Source organism: Erpetoichthys calabaricus, chromosome 3, assembly GCF_900747795.2.
Source record: "Erpetoichthys calabaricus chromosome 3, fErpCal1.3, whole genome shotgun sequence".
NCBI classification, from domain to species: domain Eukaryota; kingdom Metazoa; phylum Chordata; class Cladistia; order Polypteriformes; family Polypteridae; genus Erpetoichthys; species Erpetoichthys calabaricus.
In genome coordinates this window covers 123,444,130-123,461,247 of record NC_041396.2, presented here as the reverse complement: position 1 = coordinate 123,461,247, position 17,118 = coordinate 123,444,130, and the positions used below count along the sequence as shown (strand labels likewise).

At 37.0% G+C, this 17,118-nt stretch overlaps 1 protein-coding gene across 2 annotated transcripts in view; it reads left to right on the top strand.

Moving 5' to 3' along the window:
* Positions 1–17,118, top strand: part of parp1 (poly (ADP-ribose) polymerase 1) — a 110,987-nt gene that overhangs the window by 66,938 nt on the left and 26,931 nt on the right. For both annotated transcript variants that reach the window (XM_051924250.1, XM_051924251.1), the window contains exons 13-15: positions 10,520–10,648; positions 16,333–16,431; positions 16,623–16,775. In XM_051924250.1, the coding sequence (XP_051780210.1) occupies positions 10,520–10,648; positions 16,333–16,431; positions 16,623–16,775 (381 nt within the window). The remainder of the gene's footprint in view (positions 1–10,519; positions 10,649–16,332; positions 16,432–16,622; positions 16,776–17,118) is intronic.

Sequence of the window (17,118 nt, the reverse complement as noted above, 5' to 3'; positions counted from 1 at the left end):
ATTTGCATGTCAAATATCTCTTTGCTATAATTATTTTTTAATAATTAACTTAAAGCATTTCACAATGAGTGAAAAATAGCAAGGAATATGACAGCTAATAAGATAAATTGGTGCTGTTTAAGGCTACAGTATATTTATTGTCATTGTTTATTATTTTATTTAATAATAATGTTTGAAATTTGAAAAAAAAATTACTTGAAGTGTACATTTTGTTTTTTCCACAAAGGTAATCTGTAGGAGTTTCTGACACAACAGAATAACAGGTGAAAGAAAAAGAAAGTCTAATTAAATGGCACCCCTCCAAATCTAGGAATGACTACCCTTGCAATATACAGATATAACCTAATAATTTAGCTAATGCACAAATGAAGCTCTTGTTGCTTGCTGCTTCTAAGTAAAGTGAACCACCATTCATTTATTTTAGCTTTATTATATGTTATGCAAGCACATCTTCATTTTTGTGTGCTAGTCAATAGCAGATTAATAAATGTTTTATATACATTTTAAATAAGTTATAATATGCACATTGTATTTTGTCATAATCTGTAAATAAATAATGTGACCTGTGTTTTTTATTTTTTATTTGCATATTAAGCAATACATTCCTAAAATATTTTGTTTAACTTCTGATTATTTTAGCTGATTTATTTTTTAGACTTATTTGTTGCCTGGAATAATGACTTGTCAACATTATAAACAACAGTTTTACATAAGTTCCTAAAGACTAACTGACAATTTAGGCTTGGAAAGAAAATAATTTATATCTCAATACTTTCTTGTTTAATGATTACTTTAATGATTAATGTTTGTAATTAAAAAGCATGTATGCAATATCTAATACAGTACTATGATTTGTAGTCTGTACTTTAAAACAGCTTTTTTGTCACCGAACCATATTAAGACAATTGCAGGCAAATGACTCTAAAGCAGCATCTTTAGACCATAAAAACATAGTTTTCAAGAATTACAAAGAAAGATAAACAAATCAACTTTCATACTTAGTATATTCATGGGTTTAAAGATTGTAAATTTTAAAAAAATGTCAGTGTATTTACAGTATATACATATTACTGCTTGTATATACTGATCAGCCACAACATTAAAACCACTGACACGTGAAGTGAGTAACATTAATTGTCTTGTCACAATTGTACTTGTCAAGGTGGGTTATATTAGGTAGCAAGTGAAGTCAGTTCATGAAGGTGATATGTTGGAAGCAGCAAAAAAAAAAAGGTACAATCATAAGGATCTGAACAACTTTGACATGGGCAAAATTGTGATGCCAATTGTGTCAGAGCATCTCCAAAATGGCAGGTCTTATGGGATGCTCCCGGTATGCATTTGTTTGTATCTACCAAAAGTGGTCCAAGGAAGTACAAATCATGAATCGGCAACAGGGTCATGGGCGTCCAAGAATATGAGGTGTCGGAACTGGACTATGGAGCAATGGAAGAAGGTGGGCTGGTCTAAGAAACTCATGTCATCTTTTAAATCATATGGATGGCTCGGTGCATATTTGTTGTTTACCTGGGTTAAGAGAAGGCAGTAGGATGCACTTTGGGAAGAAAACTAGCTGGTTGTGGCAGTACATATACCACATTTGTAAAGACTAATGCAGACCTTGTACACCCCTTCATGACAAATGTATTCCCTGATGGAATCGACTTCATTCTGCAGGATAGTGCACCCTGCCATACTGCAAAAATTGTTTAGGAATGGCTTGAGGAACATGGCAAAGTGTTCAAGGTGTTGACTTGGCCTCCAAAGTCCCCAGATCTCAATCTGATCGAGCCTCTGTGGAATGAACTGGAAAAACCAGTCAGATCCTTGAAGGCCTTACATTGTAACTTACAGGACTTAACACTAGAATTCCCGAAGCAGCAAACAGCCTGTTATCCCATCCACCCGCCCACTGCTGCAGCTCAATTCGCAAAGAAGATTCTCAGTGCTCAGTGTTTATCTTAGAGTGAAGTGCCTGGTGTTGTAGAGGGTAAATAATATATTGTCATTTGGAATACATACATTTCATGTATGTTCCGTGTTTACAACAATCTATTTAAACACATCGTTAAAACAGAAACGTTTTTCATGTTTTAGTAATAATTGACAAAATGTAGACATGAAGTGTATAATGTGTGAAGCCTGAAGTCCAAATATCAAATAAACACTTGCACAAAAGGTACAAGTGTAACAACACATGTGCATTTTTATTCAAGAGTATAACCGAAGAAAAAGAAAGCAGGTTAGGGTAGGCTATTGATACGACAGCTTGCGTGGTACAGCGGTAAGAACTACTGACTACTAATCAAGAAGTTGCCGGTTCGATAGCGGCTGCCTCCCAAATTTACCATTTTGAGCACAGTTGCAGTACAGATTAAGGAGATGTGTAGCCTTCTATCAATGTTACCAGCTGAGCTGACATTACATGTATATATTTAGTTTTAATCAGGTTATTAGAACTGATGTTTCAGTGTGTGTGGTGTGGTGTCACAAAACAAGTTCCTTGAAGGCTACATCAGCGGGAGGTTTGAGCTTGAGGTGGCTTGATTGTAGTAGAGAATTGGTTTATCTTACCCTGGTGACTATTAGAGAGAAACATACTCCTCAAGGTGGCACAGGAAGGGACTTAAGAACTCTGAAATTCTGCCTGTGCCAGTCCAGGTAAAACTAAGTCGATCAGAAGGTTTGAGACATGGCTCAAATCTTGGTGCAAGGGCATACGTTTTATGGGAATTTCAAACTCCTTCTGGAACAAGTGAGGCAAGGTAACATGGAAAATGTTAGCTCAGAGTTAAAGAGCAAAAGTAAGATAAGTAATGCATTAAACTGCGTTTTTCTTTAATGCTAGGAGTATCAGAAGTAAAACAAGTGATTTGAAGTTAATGTATATGTAGCTGACCTTAATCATGACATCATAATAATAACAAAACCCTGGCTAAATAATTGACATGGCAGTTCGTTTAATATGGGTGGTTAAACATTTTCTAGGAGTGATTGGCAAAATGAAGGAGGGGTTGCCATGCAGGTTGAACAGAATTTAAATGCACGTAGTCTGGATGATGAGCTAGATTTTAGTAAGGATGTCTGGGTTAGATTAGAAAGCATTTATGATAGAGACCTGATATTAGGAACATTATAGTTATAGCCAATTATATATATATGTAGCCATATAATAAATATTATATTGCCAATTATATACCCAGTTATATCCAATTCAGTCCATAGTTTCAATATATTAATACTAGAATTACTAAAGCCTACAAAAAAACTCGTAAACCGGCCCAACTTAAATCCCTTCTCACCTCTCCGTCAGCATCTTTTGTCTTGTAAATGTGTCGATAAGCCCAAGCAGCCTGCTATATCATACCCCCCCAACCCCACCACAGAACGGGCAAGAAGTTCTCCCAGTTCAAGCCTTGAGTATCTGAGTGTGAGCTACCTAGAATTGTATAGAGTAAATAAGTTTTTGTGTGTTCCATGTCTACAACAATCTATGTACACACATCGTTAAAACAAACGTTTTTCATGTTTTAGTAATAAATGACAAAATGTAGGCATGATCTGTATAATGTGTGAAGGCTGATGGCCAATTTTCAAATAAACACTTTCACAAAAGGTACAAGTGTAATAGGACAGCTTCTGTGGTGCAGCGGTAAGAACTGCTGAGTTACAATCCAGAGATCGGGAGTTTGAAACCAGCTCCCCCATAAATTTACTGTTTTGAGTAGTGAGCTGCTCTTAATATTATACAATAAAAACATACATTTGATTTGTGTCTGTAACAGCCGGCGTAAATTTATAGTACTTGTACAAGTACAAGTGCGTTTTTTGGGTTTTTTTTTTATTACCTTTGTTCTCTCAGTCATGATCACGATACCACACCCATCCCCCCCGCCCCAGATCTGACGCGGTTACTTTTTATCTGAAACTGTAGATGTGAATGGTGTTTTGAGACAGTGGAACTGGAAATTCTCTGATCTGGAGGGATGAAAGCTGATACACAAACGCTGGTAAATCTGCCTTCTTCGTATCTCAACGTCACTTGAATTTTTTTTATTCAGTTTTATTGAGTGTTTCTGCTTACGCTGAATTAGTATGCACCTTATGGTTCATGATGCCAAATCCACACTGACAAAAAAAACAGAAACCTAGATATATATGATATTTGGAATAACTCATTTTACGACCTGTATAAAATGCTGCACCAATGAAGCTGTCGAATTGCACTTGTACCTTTTGTGACAGTGTTTATTTGATATTTGGACTTCAGCCTTCACACATTATACAGTTCATGTTTACATTTTGTCATTTATTACTAAAACATGAAAAACGTTTCTGTTTTAATGATGTCTTTACTTAGATTGTTGTAGATATGGAACACACATGAACTTATTTTCTCTATACAATTCTAGGTAGATCACTCCCAGATAATCGAGGCTTGAACAGGGAGAACTTCTTGCCCATTCTGCAGTGGGGGTGGTGGGTTGGGGGGAGATGGTATAGCAGGCTGCTTGGTGCTTGGGCTTATCGACACATTTACAAGACAAAAGACGCTGACGGAGAGGTGCGAAGGGATTTAAAGTGGGCCGGGTTTCCGAGTTTTTTCGTACACTCTGGTATTTCTAGTGTTAAATATAATATGAATAGGGCACGTTTATTGTATTTTGCACTAAAGTCATAAGAGATTGTAATTACCCAAATATTAACTAGGCTTACTTTTCAAATGTCAGAGTTGTAGAAGTGATCAGAGACTATTTAACATTGTGTGTTAAAAGGTTTGGTTTAATATTTTGTAATAGCTAAGATAGAATTCATGGGTAGAGGTGATTGCACCATTAGGGCCTAGTGACCATAGTATTTTAACAGAAAACATATGCAGGAACTAAAACTGATCAGTTTAGCTTTAGTAGAGTAAATTTTGAGCGTTTGCTTTCTCTCTATATATAAAAGAAAATCCTGGAATGGAAAGCAAATGCAAGGCTACGATACGTGATAATCTCGAAAGACATTTTAAAGACCCGCGAGATCAAGGACACTTGCCACGGTACATCTCTCGCGGGGACCATAAACATGAGACTTGGTGCCAAGAGATTGTCCCAGGGCCATAGCAAAAAGGACAGCGGCTCTACAGGCTTTAAAAAGATGGAAGGGCAGCGCGACAGCAGCTACCCCAACCGAACGCGAGCAGCGTTATACATCCTGCAAGAAAGAATTCAACCACGCCCGGGGCCAGTAATAAAAGACAGGTATTGCTTTTACAACATCACGCGAGACCAGGCAGTGAGCCATCATGTAAAACAAGTCAACAGACCTCTAAGCTAGCAGTTGTTGGATTGCTTTTGGCAGGCAAGCATCATGTGTTCCCAGCTCTTAAAACAACGACATGCAACAGGCAGAAGAGGCAGCTAGCAAGCAGCAAAAAGACAGCAAATGATCCAAAGGCATATCCTTGGCGTACGTTCAGCTGCAAAACCCTTCACAACATGAGCAGTATTATATGTCTGAGAAGAAAGAGATGTAACCATGCGCGAGGCAGGAAATAATGCATATATAACAATTCACAAGAAAATAACAATCTCTTTAAATTGTAGATTGCCTGCCTAAGGTAAAGTCATCCCTGATGAATGGGGACGTGGGAATGAGGGGTCCTTTCATCGGATTAGCGCTATTTCAGATGTGGAATGGCAAAATGGGGGAGGCAGCTTGATGAATGAGGTCTCCAGGACTTAAAACAAATCCAAATCATATTATGTGATATCATCAAATGTGAAATTCTACTCCGTACTTCTAGAATTTTTATTTTTATACTGTATTGAGGATTTATTCTGTTCTATGTATTGTACTGTATGGCTCAGAATTAAAAGACAATGAGTAAAATGACAAAGTAGAACTTCATAAAGATGTTTACAAACGTTGGCGCTAAACACATGCAGAGCAGGTTAGAGACTATGAAACCAGTGAAATTAGAAAGGCTCAAAAAAAAAACAACAGTGCTATACACACGTGGAGAAAGTTAAAGGATATGAAAGTAGGAAAATTAGAAAAAATAAAAAAAGAAAGTAAAGAACGCATTACCGCAAACAAACAAACTGCCTCATTTAACTATGCACCAGTCTAACTTTGGTTGTGCACAATAATTACTTCACTATTGCACCTTAACACTTAACATATCTTAATTCTACTTTATTCACATAAATTTACTAATTTATTATGTTCTACTATACTGTTATCTTTCAATCTATGACTTTTTGTTAATCTGATATTCTTCTAACTTTGCACAGTTTTTGATAAGCGGATCAGGATGCATTTCACTGCATGTTGTCCTGTATAACTATGCATGTGACAAATAAAGAATCTTGAGAATTTCAAAAACGGAGTTTACCGCACATACATTTATTGGTTACTTTGTTAGTGTATATATATTTATCTGTCTGCTTATTTAAAAAGCTACATTTACCCCAGGAGTCAAAAACGTTCTGCCTAGCCCTTGTACAAAAACCTAGACAAAAGCTGGGGTATCACCTTGGTAACCCCATGTACTTTTGGAACTGTGAGAGGATAATAGCACGACTTTACAGACAGGAGTCCAATGCAGAACTCTACTTACTTTTTTACTTTGTAAAAAAAAAAAACAAACTATTAACTGCTGATGATATAGATCGTTTTGTCTGTGCTGAAATTCCAAACAGAGAAACCTGTCCTGACCTCATTAAAAAGATTCAGCATATTGGGACTCGCAAGATTACAAATATTGCTTTTACAGAAGTTCGGAAATAAAAGTGAAACTAATGAAATAGCAACATTTCAAAGAAAAAAAATCTTAAAAGTGTGTATCTGGAAAACCAAACACGGGAGTTGGCGAGCGAAGCCCCCTAGTCCTTTAAAGGGATAAACTGGAATAAGCTTTTCAGTGTGGAGACAGTTGAGGGAGTTTTTTTTAAACATTTCACAATTAATGCAGGACAAGTTCATCTAAAAATTTAAAAGTTGTAAGAAATTAAATAAAATTGCAGTGAATAAATAAGGTGATTATAAAGAGGCTGCAAAGGAATAAACAGGTATAAACGGCTTACAAGACAGGTAACTCCAGCTCTAAGCATAGTGTAGCTGCGTTTTCACAAAATTATTAAAGTTCAGCAGCTTCAGCATAAAAAATGGGATTCAATACCCATTCAATCATAATGATTCCACAGATAAAATATCTTCATTCTTACAGGTTTTAGCTAAAATTCAAAGTAAAACAGTTCACACAAAAAAGAAAAAATTGAAATAGCAAAAAATTAGAAAAGTTCTTGTTTAAGAGAAATTCTGTTCAAGCATAAATCTTGTTTACATTTCTAAAAGTTACAAAATCTCTTCTAAACGTTTCTGAACCATTTCAAAATGGTCAGAAAACTGTATGCCTACCCCATTTCTATGTTGAAAATGGGTCTTTTAAGTCCCTGTGTACTAGGAACTATTCTAAAAATCAACTGACTCAATTGTCACACTGTATCTTAATTATAGCAAGAAAGTTATATCTCATACTAACTTACAGGGGGAAAAGACTATACCATTGTCTTTGACTATGAAAGAATATTCTATTGAAATTAAGCTAACACTAATATGGGTTTAACTCAAATGTTTAACTTTCTAAGATTGGCTCTTACAAATAGGTAGTACAGTAATCCCTCGCTAAATCGCGCTTCGCCTTTCGCGGCTTCACTCTATCGCGGATTTTATATGTAAGCATATTTAAATATACATTCTCTGCTCCTGACGGAGGGGGTGTGAGCAGGGGGGGCTGTTCGCACACCTAGACGATACGGATGCTCGTCTAAAAATGCTTTCACGTTGCTCCCTTCTGTGCAGCTGCTTCGTGAAGCGACATGCTGCACGGTGCTTCGCATACTTAAAAGCTCGAAGGGCACGTATTGATTTTTGATTGTTTGTTTTTATCTGTCTCTCTCTCTTTCTCTGTTCCTGACGAAGGGGGGGGGTGTGAGCTGCTGCCTTCAACTGCTTTGTGCCGCGGTGCTTCGCATACTTAAAAGCCAAACAGCCCTATTGATTTGTTTGCTTTTCTCATTCTCTCTGACATTCTCTGCTCCTGATGCGCACTCCTTTGAAGAGGAAGATGTGTTTGCATTCTTTTAATTGTGAGACGGAACTGTCATCTCTGTCTTGTCATGGAGCACAGTTTAAACTTTTGAAAAAGAGACAAATGTTTGTTTGCAGTGTTTGAATAAAGTTCCTGTCTCTCTACAACTTTCTGTGTTTCTGTGCAAATCTGTGACCCAATCATGACAATATAAAAATAACCATATAAACATATGGTTTCTACTTTGCGGATTTTCACCTTTCGCGGGGGGTTCTGGAACGCAAACCCCTGCGATTGAGGAGGGATTACTTTATGAGACAAATTATATAAAAGAATGTTAAGAAAGGTAAAAGATAGAAATACTGCAGAAAAGGCAAAAGATGCCCCAAAGAGATTCTTTCCGTATCACTAAGGGTGAAATTAAATATACACAGAGTGAAATAACAGATGCTCTAAACTTCCATGTTTCTGAAGTATATACATGGAAAAAACTAAACTGTAGACTGTAAAGTAGGTACTTATTATGGGGGGAAGACGTGCTATTTAGATAAGAAAAGCTGAAATTATGTAAATGACTGGTATCCAGCAACATTTATCCTAGAGTGCTTAAGGAATATTAGTGAGTGCATATATAAACCGTACACACACATTTTTCAAACATCATGCAACACAGGAGAGATTCCTAAGGATTAGAAAAGAGCAAATGTTATTTTAGTATATAAAAAAGGAGATCTGGTTGGTAATCTTTATATGCATCATGCTTAAATTAATGGAAGGAATTATTAATGAAAAATTTCAGCATCATATGGCAAGAACAGGTGTATTACTGAGCAGTCAGCATGGGTTCAGACAGGTGAGATGTTTCAATAATGTGTTGGAATTCTATGGGGAGACATAAAAAGGTGGAGGCTTTTGATAAGGTCCCACATGAGAGAGTAGGCTTCAAACTAAAAGTAGTAAGAATTCAGGGGGGTTTGTGTAAGTGGCTACAATATTGGCTCAAGCTCAAAAAGCAAAAGGTTATTGTGAGAGAGAGTGTTAATGTGTGTAATGCTGAAAGTGATGTTTCTTAAAATTAAGGGACCCTTTAAATCACGTATCGGATGTCGATGAACAAAATATTCAAGTGGAAAATCTTTACTGTGTAATTCGTTGAGAACAAAATGATGTAACGGGAATCGAAATCAAAATCACCAACCCATTGAGGGCTGGATTCAACATCGCACTGATCCAACTTGCGTGATTTTCATCATGGCAGCTCATAATGTGACTCAATTGTGTGTATGGTCTCCATATTCCTTTATGAGCTCCCAACAGTGTTTGGGCATGCACCTGATGAGACGATGGATGGTGTCCTTAGGACTTGGACAGTCTGTGGTGTTACTTGGTAGCATCAGATGTACAAATTCTTAATGTCCCAGAGGTTATCAGTTCGATTCAGGTCTGGAGAACATGTTGGCCAGTCAGTGGTGTTGATACATTCATTATCCAGAAACTGCATATGTCACTCTAGCCACATGGCGTTGTCCTCCATCAGTAGGAACCTGAGGCACATTGCACCAGTGTAAGGTCTGATAATGGCTCTGATGATTTCATCCCGGTGCTTAACAGCAGTCAGGATATCATTGCCTAGCACGTGGAGGTCTGTGTGATCCTCCAAGGATATGCCTCTCCAAACAGTTATTAACCCACAGCCAAACCAGTCACGCTTGGTGGTGTTGCAGGCTGCATATTAACTATGGTTTCTCCAGACTTGTTCAGTGTTGACCTGCTTACATTTATGAAGAGAATGGGGCAAGAGACGGAGCTGCCAGTTGTTGTATTTTCTGGTGGGTTGTGAGCACAAAGGAGCAGATACCGGTTGATGCTCTTCTACGGCACTGTCCTCCTCATGTAACAGCCAGTCTCCTGGTATCTCCTTGTTTGCTGTTGAGCTGGAAGACACAGCAAACATACATGTAATGGCACATAATGATGTGCCATTCTGGAGGAACTGGACTACCTGTGCAACCTGAATTGGCAGCAGGTACCGCACCATGCTACCAGTAGTGACAAGGACACAAGAAAAATTAGAGAAGAATCAGTCAGGAATGATAAGGAGAGAGCAAATGTCTGTGTCCTCCACTAGTAAAACCATTCCTGTTTCAGGGATTCTGTTGCTGTTGCCTCTTCAGTGCACCTGTTGTCACTTTCATTTGTACCAAATCAGGTGAAGTTGATTCACAATCGCTTATGTTTCCTAACTGGACAGGTTGATATCTCTGAAGCGTAATTGACTTGGTGTTAGTTTGTTATGATGAAATTTGTTATGTTATGAAATTAGATGGATACAGTTGGTGAGCTTTTTTAGGTTGAATAACCTGTTCTTGTCAAAGATTTCTAATGTTTTAATTTGTATTAAGTAGTTGTATTTAATTGATATATTTTGTAAAACTCTAGGCCAAAGTTCAGATGTTGGATAATCTTCTGGACATAGAGGTTGCTTACAGTCTTCTAAGAGGTGGTGTAGAAGATGACAATAAAGATCCTATTGATATCAACTATGAAAAACTAAAAACTGTAATAGAGGTAAGACTATTTCATACTTTATTTACTAATGTTTATTTTCATTACTTCAAAATGGACTGGCTGAACACTTTTTTCCATATGGATCAAGTAGGGTATTTTTCATTGTATATACAAACCCTTATTGGTGCATTATCCAACTCCCAGTCATGCAGATATTTTCACTTGCTTTTGGACATTGTGAACAATCTTCAAAAACAATACACCATAGCTGTGTATTAAACTAGGGTCCATACACCTGCTGCACCGTTATGCTTTCCATTTTCCAATTATTCGTGGACAATACAGTTACCTATGTAATTAACCTTCTTAGTGTTTTGTTTACCCCTTGAATAAACGAGTCAAATATGCTGAATTCTTTTCCAACAAGAAAAAATGTTTTTACATGTAACAGAAAAATGTAAATACTGAAACGTCAACATAAATACATCAGGAAAGGTATGTCTAGTGTTCATAGCTGTATGGATGTAGATTTAGTAAACATAATCTATATGTAATATGTTTTGAAACAGTCACCAACACACAGTCTGACGTTGCAATCAGGACAGTAGAAACTTGTTTCTTTTGTGCAGTTTTCTTAAACTTTTTTTTCTTGTGAGAAGAGGGTAGAATGCCTGTGCCTGATCCTCACAATTGATATGTCCCTTATATTATTCTTGCCTATCTCAGCGCAAGGCCTACTGACTTCCACATTTTCCCTAACACAAGTGACATTTGCTATGAATAATGCTTTGGATGTTAATGTCATTCTTGTCTTTCTACTTGATCAGATATTTTGCTTTTTTGTCATGCATCTACTTCCACCACAGTGAACCTTCGTGTGACCAAATTCACCAGGCATGTCACAGTGACTCGTTTGTACTATGCTGTATGCATCAGTATCTGTGTCCACTTGTATTGACCAAAACAACTTACTTTTTGTATATAACACTGTTAATTAATTGAAGTTGCAGAGCATTGTGAACAATTGTCAGTTAAAGTACATGTATAGATTATTCTAATTACTGAATACCAACACTCTTAATTGATTGCAGTTGCAGAGCATTGTGAACAATTCTCAGTTAAAGTACATGTATAGATTATTCTAATTACTGAATACAGAACTGGTACATATATAAATGCAGATTTGTTAAAAGACAAAGAAAAAGGTAGAACAGATTAAATATAAATGGAAACCAAGTATATCTGTTCATTAATTAATTGATAACTATGTCCAGTTGACAACAGTGTAGATTATTTTTGACTTTCTCTTGTGCGGTTTTAATGTCCCAGTGCTGGAGACCTCGCCAAACTGGCTGCATACCTGCTCCTCATTTTTTTTTTTTTATAGTGGAGTCTGTGTTGGCCTTCCAATCTGATGAGCAAATTGTTCCCAATAATCTTTCCTGGATGCCAGGGACTAAATTTTGACTTCTTTGACCACCATCCCACTGTTACCCACTTGCCCTGTGGCTGATTTGGTACTGCGGATTTTGGTCATCCATCGTCCAACATTATTTGCGACTACTCCAAAGCTTTCTCTAGGTATGCATTGGCTACCTGTAGCTGGTTTCCATAAAAGCTCTCGCGCTTCTTCTTGGTGTTTCTGTAAACATCAGCCGGTTGTAGGTATGTACAGCTTTTAACAATTTAATACAGTGAGCCTTTGGTAAATTGTACTAAGAAATCTCATTTATGTTGGGAGTTCTCCGTCACTTCATCCACACCGTGGTCAAATGCTCTTATAAATTCTCCATAGGCCAATGGGTCAACTTTAAACACTGGGACCTTTCTGTATGGCACGTATGCTTTTTTTTGCTGTTCATAATGTGAACTTTGGTCTTGCCAAAATTCATTTTTATGACAAGGTTTGTATTTACTTTCATTAGTATGTGAAGAACTACTATGAAGTTATGGGAAAGAGTAATGGAAGCTATGTTAAGAAGTGAGGTGATGATTAGTGAGCAGCAGAATGGTTTCATGCCAAGAAAGAGCACCACAGATGTGATGTTTGCTCTGAGGATGTTGATGGAGAAGTATAGAGAAGGCCAGAAGGAGTTGCATTGCGTCTTTGTGGACCTGGAGAAAGCATATGACAGGGCGCCTCAAGAGGTGCTGTGGTATTGTATGAAGAAGTCGGGAGTGGCAGAGAAGTATATAAGAGTTGTACAGGATATGTATGAGGGAAGTGTGACAGTGGTGAGGTCTGCAGTAGGAGTGACTGATGCATTCAAGGTGGAGGAAGGATTACATCAGGGATCGGCTCTGAGCCCTTTCTTATTTGCAATAGTGATGGACAGGTTGACAGACGAGATTACACAGGAGTCCCTGTGGACTATGGTGTTTGCTGATGACATTTTGATCTGTAACGATACTAGGGAACAGGTTGAGGAGACTCTGGAGAGGTGGAGGTATGCTGTGGAGGGGAGAGGAATAAAGGTCAGTAGGAACAAGACAGAATACATGTGTGTAAATGAGAGGGAGGTCAGTGGAATGGTGAGGATGCAAGGAGTAGTGTTATGAGTTTAAATACTTGGGATCAACAGTACAGTGTAATGGGGATTGTGAAAAAGAGAGTGCAGGCAGGTGGAATGGGTGGAGAAGAGTGTCAGGAGTAATCTGTGACAGACTGGTATCAGCATCAGTGAAAGAGAAGGTCTGCAGGAGACCAGCTATGTTACATGGGCTGGAGATGGTGGCACTGACCAGAAAGCAGGAGACAGAACTGGAGGTAGCAGAGTAAAGATGTTAAGATTTGCATTGGGTGTGACGAGGATGGACAGGATTAGGAATGAGTACATAAGAAGGTCCGCTCAGATTGGACGTTTGGGAGACAAAGTCAGACAGGCGAAATTGCATTGGTTTGGACATGTGCAAAGGAGAGATGGTGAGTATATTGGGAGACGAATGCTAAGGATAGAGCTACCAGGGAAGAGGAAAAGAGTAAGTCCTTGGTGAAGGTTTATGAATGTGGTAAGAGATGACACACAGGTGATGTGTGCAACAGAACAAGATGCAGAGGACAGAAAGATATGGAAGAAGATGATCCGCTGTGGCAACCCCTAATGGGAGCAGCTGAAAGAAGAAGAAGAAAGAAGTTCAGCACTGAGACCATTATGTTGCTTCTTTTTTCATCTTAATCACTTAACAAAGAAAATAATTAATCATTTAACTTTATATATTCCGTTTTTAATACATCAAATTCTCTTTCCACACCTATTTTACCACAGTTAGATTCATCCCTCTTTAGGTATTCTGTATACTTCATTGAGTTGCGTAACTGTCCATATTTTTCATCTATATCCACATGAAGCATTGTTAATTTTCTATTAAGATGAAGGAATTAGAACATTGTCCCAAAAAATCTACCATTACCAATTGTCCAGAAAGTATCTTGGGCTGCACTGGTATTGTGAGCTTCTTTCTGTCTATGTAGAGTGCTCCCTCTCTGTTGCATCACAGTCATGAGGAGAACCACTTAGGCTTCCATACGGAAATACCTTTTCAATCATGCAACAGGGTGCTCCCTTTAAGGTGTTTAAATCTTAGTTTAGACAAAACAGCACTTTCGGTCTTTTCAAAAGTTCAACTCTGATTGACTAATGTGCTAAAGCATGCAAATATTAAGTTAACTGTTGAGTCTTTCAAATCATCGCTGTTTTCTTTTGTCACAAACCAACATCATGCTTAAACAGGCAGTTTTCAAACTTAAAGTGTGGGTGCATCTTTTCCAGCTTCCCAACATTGAGCAGCTACTAAGTTGGCAAGGTAGAATCCAGCATAAGTCAAATGCGTAACAAAAGAAATTTCTCAGTCCAATAAAGTTCATTTTAAAAGAGTTGTTTAGTGAAAGTTCAAAGCAAAACACACAGAGGTTTTCACACTTGGGATAAAAGACAAAAATGGAAAAAATGTTTCTTCTATAAACTTCACTTTTTCTTGTTAAACTTCAGGTTCTTACTATACTTAAAGGCTGCAGTTTTTCTTTATGGCAAAGTTACATTCAGTATGTTCTATACATACAGCGCATTCAATATGGGCAATATGATACATTACAGGATACAGTTTGAAAACTGTTTGCCCTCCAGCTTCAAGGTAGCTCATAAACTGGGGCTAATCTGTAGTCGTTGGGACAAGAAATAATTAGAATATTCTATTTCAGTTTAGCTTGTGCGGAATATAATAGAATCTCCCATAGACTATGCATTAATATGTAGGCAATCATTTTCACATAACTAAGAAAATACTTGTATCAATTTTACATAAACTAAATAACTAACAAATGGCTCTTGCATTTGTGTTCAGGCTTTCACAACTAACTGGTGATCAACTTTGTGCTGTTGGTTTCTTCTCCTTATCGGATGTCAGTGTTTACTCCAGTTGTAATTTTTCTTTACTAATGGATTGGAATTTTATTTATTTATTTTTTTGCTTGATTCTCTGGAACACTCTGTGCATATGTGCAATATAAATGTAAACAACTATGTGTCGTACTGACTGCAGTTTGTGAGATTTAAGGGCTGTGCCTCTGATATGGATATGAGCAACACTGGAGAATCACAAAGAACAGCCTTGTCTTATTTTCTCTTAACTTTGTACACCTCCAACTACAAATATAACACCAGGTCATGTCGATTGCAGAAATTCTCAGATGATTCTACACCTATGGGTCATATTGATAAAGGGAATGAGACCAAGTATAGGAGGCAGGTGGAGAACTTGGTTTCTTGGTACAAAGAGAATTACAGTATCTGCATCTTAACATCTGCCAAACCAAAGAAATGGTTATTGACTTTTGCCTCACCAGAGTGGCCTCTATGGTCGGTCACTATTCCTGGAGTGGATGCAGAGGTTGCCCAATCCCGCAAGTACTTGCGGTTCCACGTTAATGACAGGTTGGGCTGGTGTTAGAACACAGAGGAACTATACAAGAAAATGCAGAGCAGGCTGTTTTTTCTTTAGATACTACATTCTTTTAATGTGAGAAGTGACATCTTTCACATCTTGTACAACTCTGTGATGGCCAATGCAATTTTCTATACTCTCTGACACACTAACACCAAGTACTTGAAGCCAATGAATTTTTCAGCAAAAGCGTGTCAAGAAATTTTACCAACAGCAATACATCTGCATTATCTATCTATCTATCTATCTATCTATCTATCTATCTATCTATCTATCTATCTATCTATCTATCTCCTCATTCTAACTATAACAGCCGTCAGAAGTTTTCTTTCTTTTTAATTTTCTTGTTTTTTGTCATTCTGGTGTGTGTTCAGACCAAAGTGTGTATATATATTTATTTACTTACTCATCTACCTATTTATGTATGTATTTATTTAAAGAGCTTCTATAAAAAGCCGAATTTTCCCCGTGGACAAATAAAGTTCTATCCAGATTACCAGATAATGTGATGTTTATTTTCAAATTTTATGTCACTTTGAGAATAAAATTAGAATTTACATATTTAATAAAATGTGTAATATTGAATAATTTGAAAAAGTGTGGGGAGTGAAGGGGGTGCTGTGCTCCATTGATGGACAATTAAAATCAATTTGTAATAATGTTAAATATTTATAAACAAAATTAGGAGAGGCTGGTGTAAGATTGTAATTTTAAATATTTTAAGTTTTGAGTATTGAATATTTACTTAAAATGTTTGTGCAAGTTTCCATTTTTTTAACTAAATTTTAATTCATAATAAATAGGTTGTTGACAGAAAATCTCATGAGGCCCAAATCATTCTGGAATATGTCAAGAATACTCATGCTGCAACTCACAATACTTACACACTTGAAGTTGAAGATGTAAGTCACTGAACTGGTAAAACTTGCTATTCAAAAAAGAACTCTACCATACTTTTGAACAAAACAGTGAGTTATTAAATTCATTTTGATGGATAAGTGTTATGAACAAAAATCTTCAACAGAGGTTATAAAATTACAAAGTTTTTTAGGTAGAAGTTTTATTTCTTTGTTTTCACTGTTTGCATTCTCAGATTTTCAAAATAGTACGTGAGGGTGAGTACCAGCGATACAGGCCCTTCAAAGATCTTCCCAACAGACAGCTGCTTTGGCATGGTTCCCGCACCACTAATTTTGCTGGCATCCTTTCCCAGGGACTCAGAATAGCTCCTCCTGAGGCACCTGTAGTAAGTCTAAAGATTAAAGCTGTAATATTACACAAACTACACTATTTTAAAAAGGCCTTTAAATATTAGTATGTAGTTCAGTGTAAGTTCTACAGTCTGTTTGTCCATTTGTACTCCGTTTTAAACTTGCTTTTAATTTTATCTTAAATAATTTTCACTGCCCTTGTGTTCTGCAATTTTGTGAACTTTTGTGCTTCAGTCAGTTTAATTTTTAACTGACCACACTCCTGACAGTGGTATAAATTTTGCATTGTCTAGCGACAAACTATGACACGTGTTTTACAATTCCCATAAAATGAAACATGTCAAAAGTAATGTGCTTTATTTTACCATATTATACTGT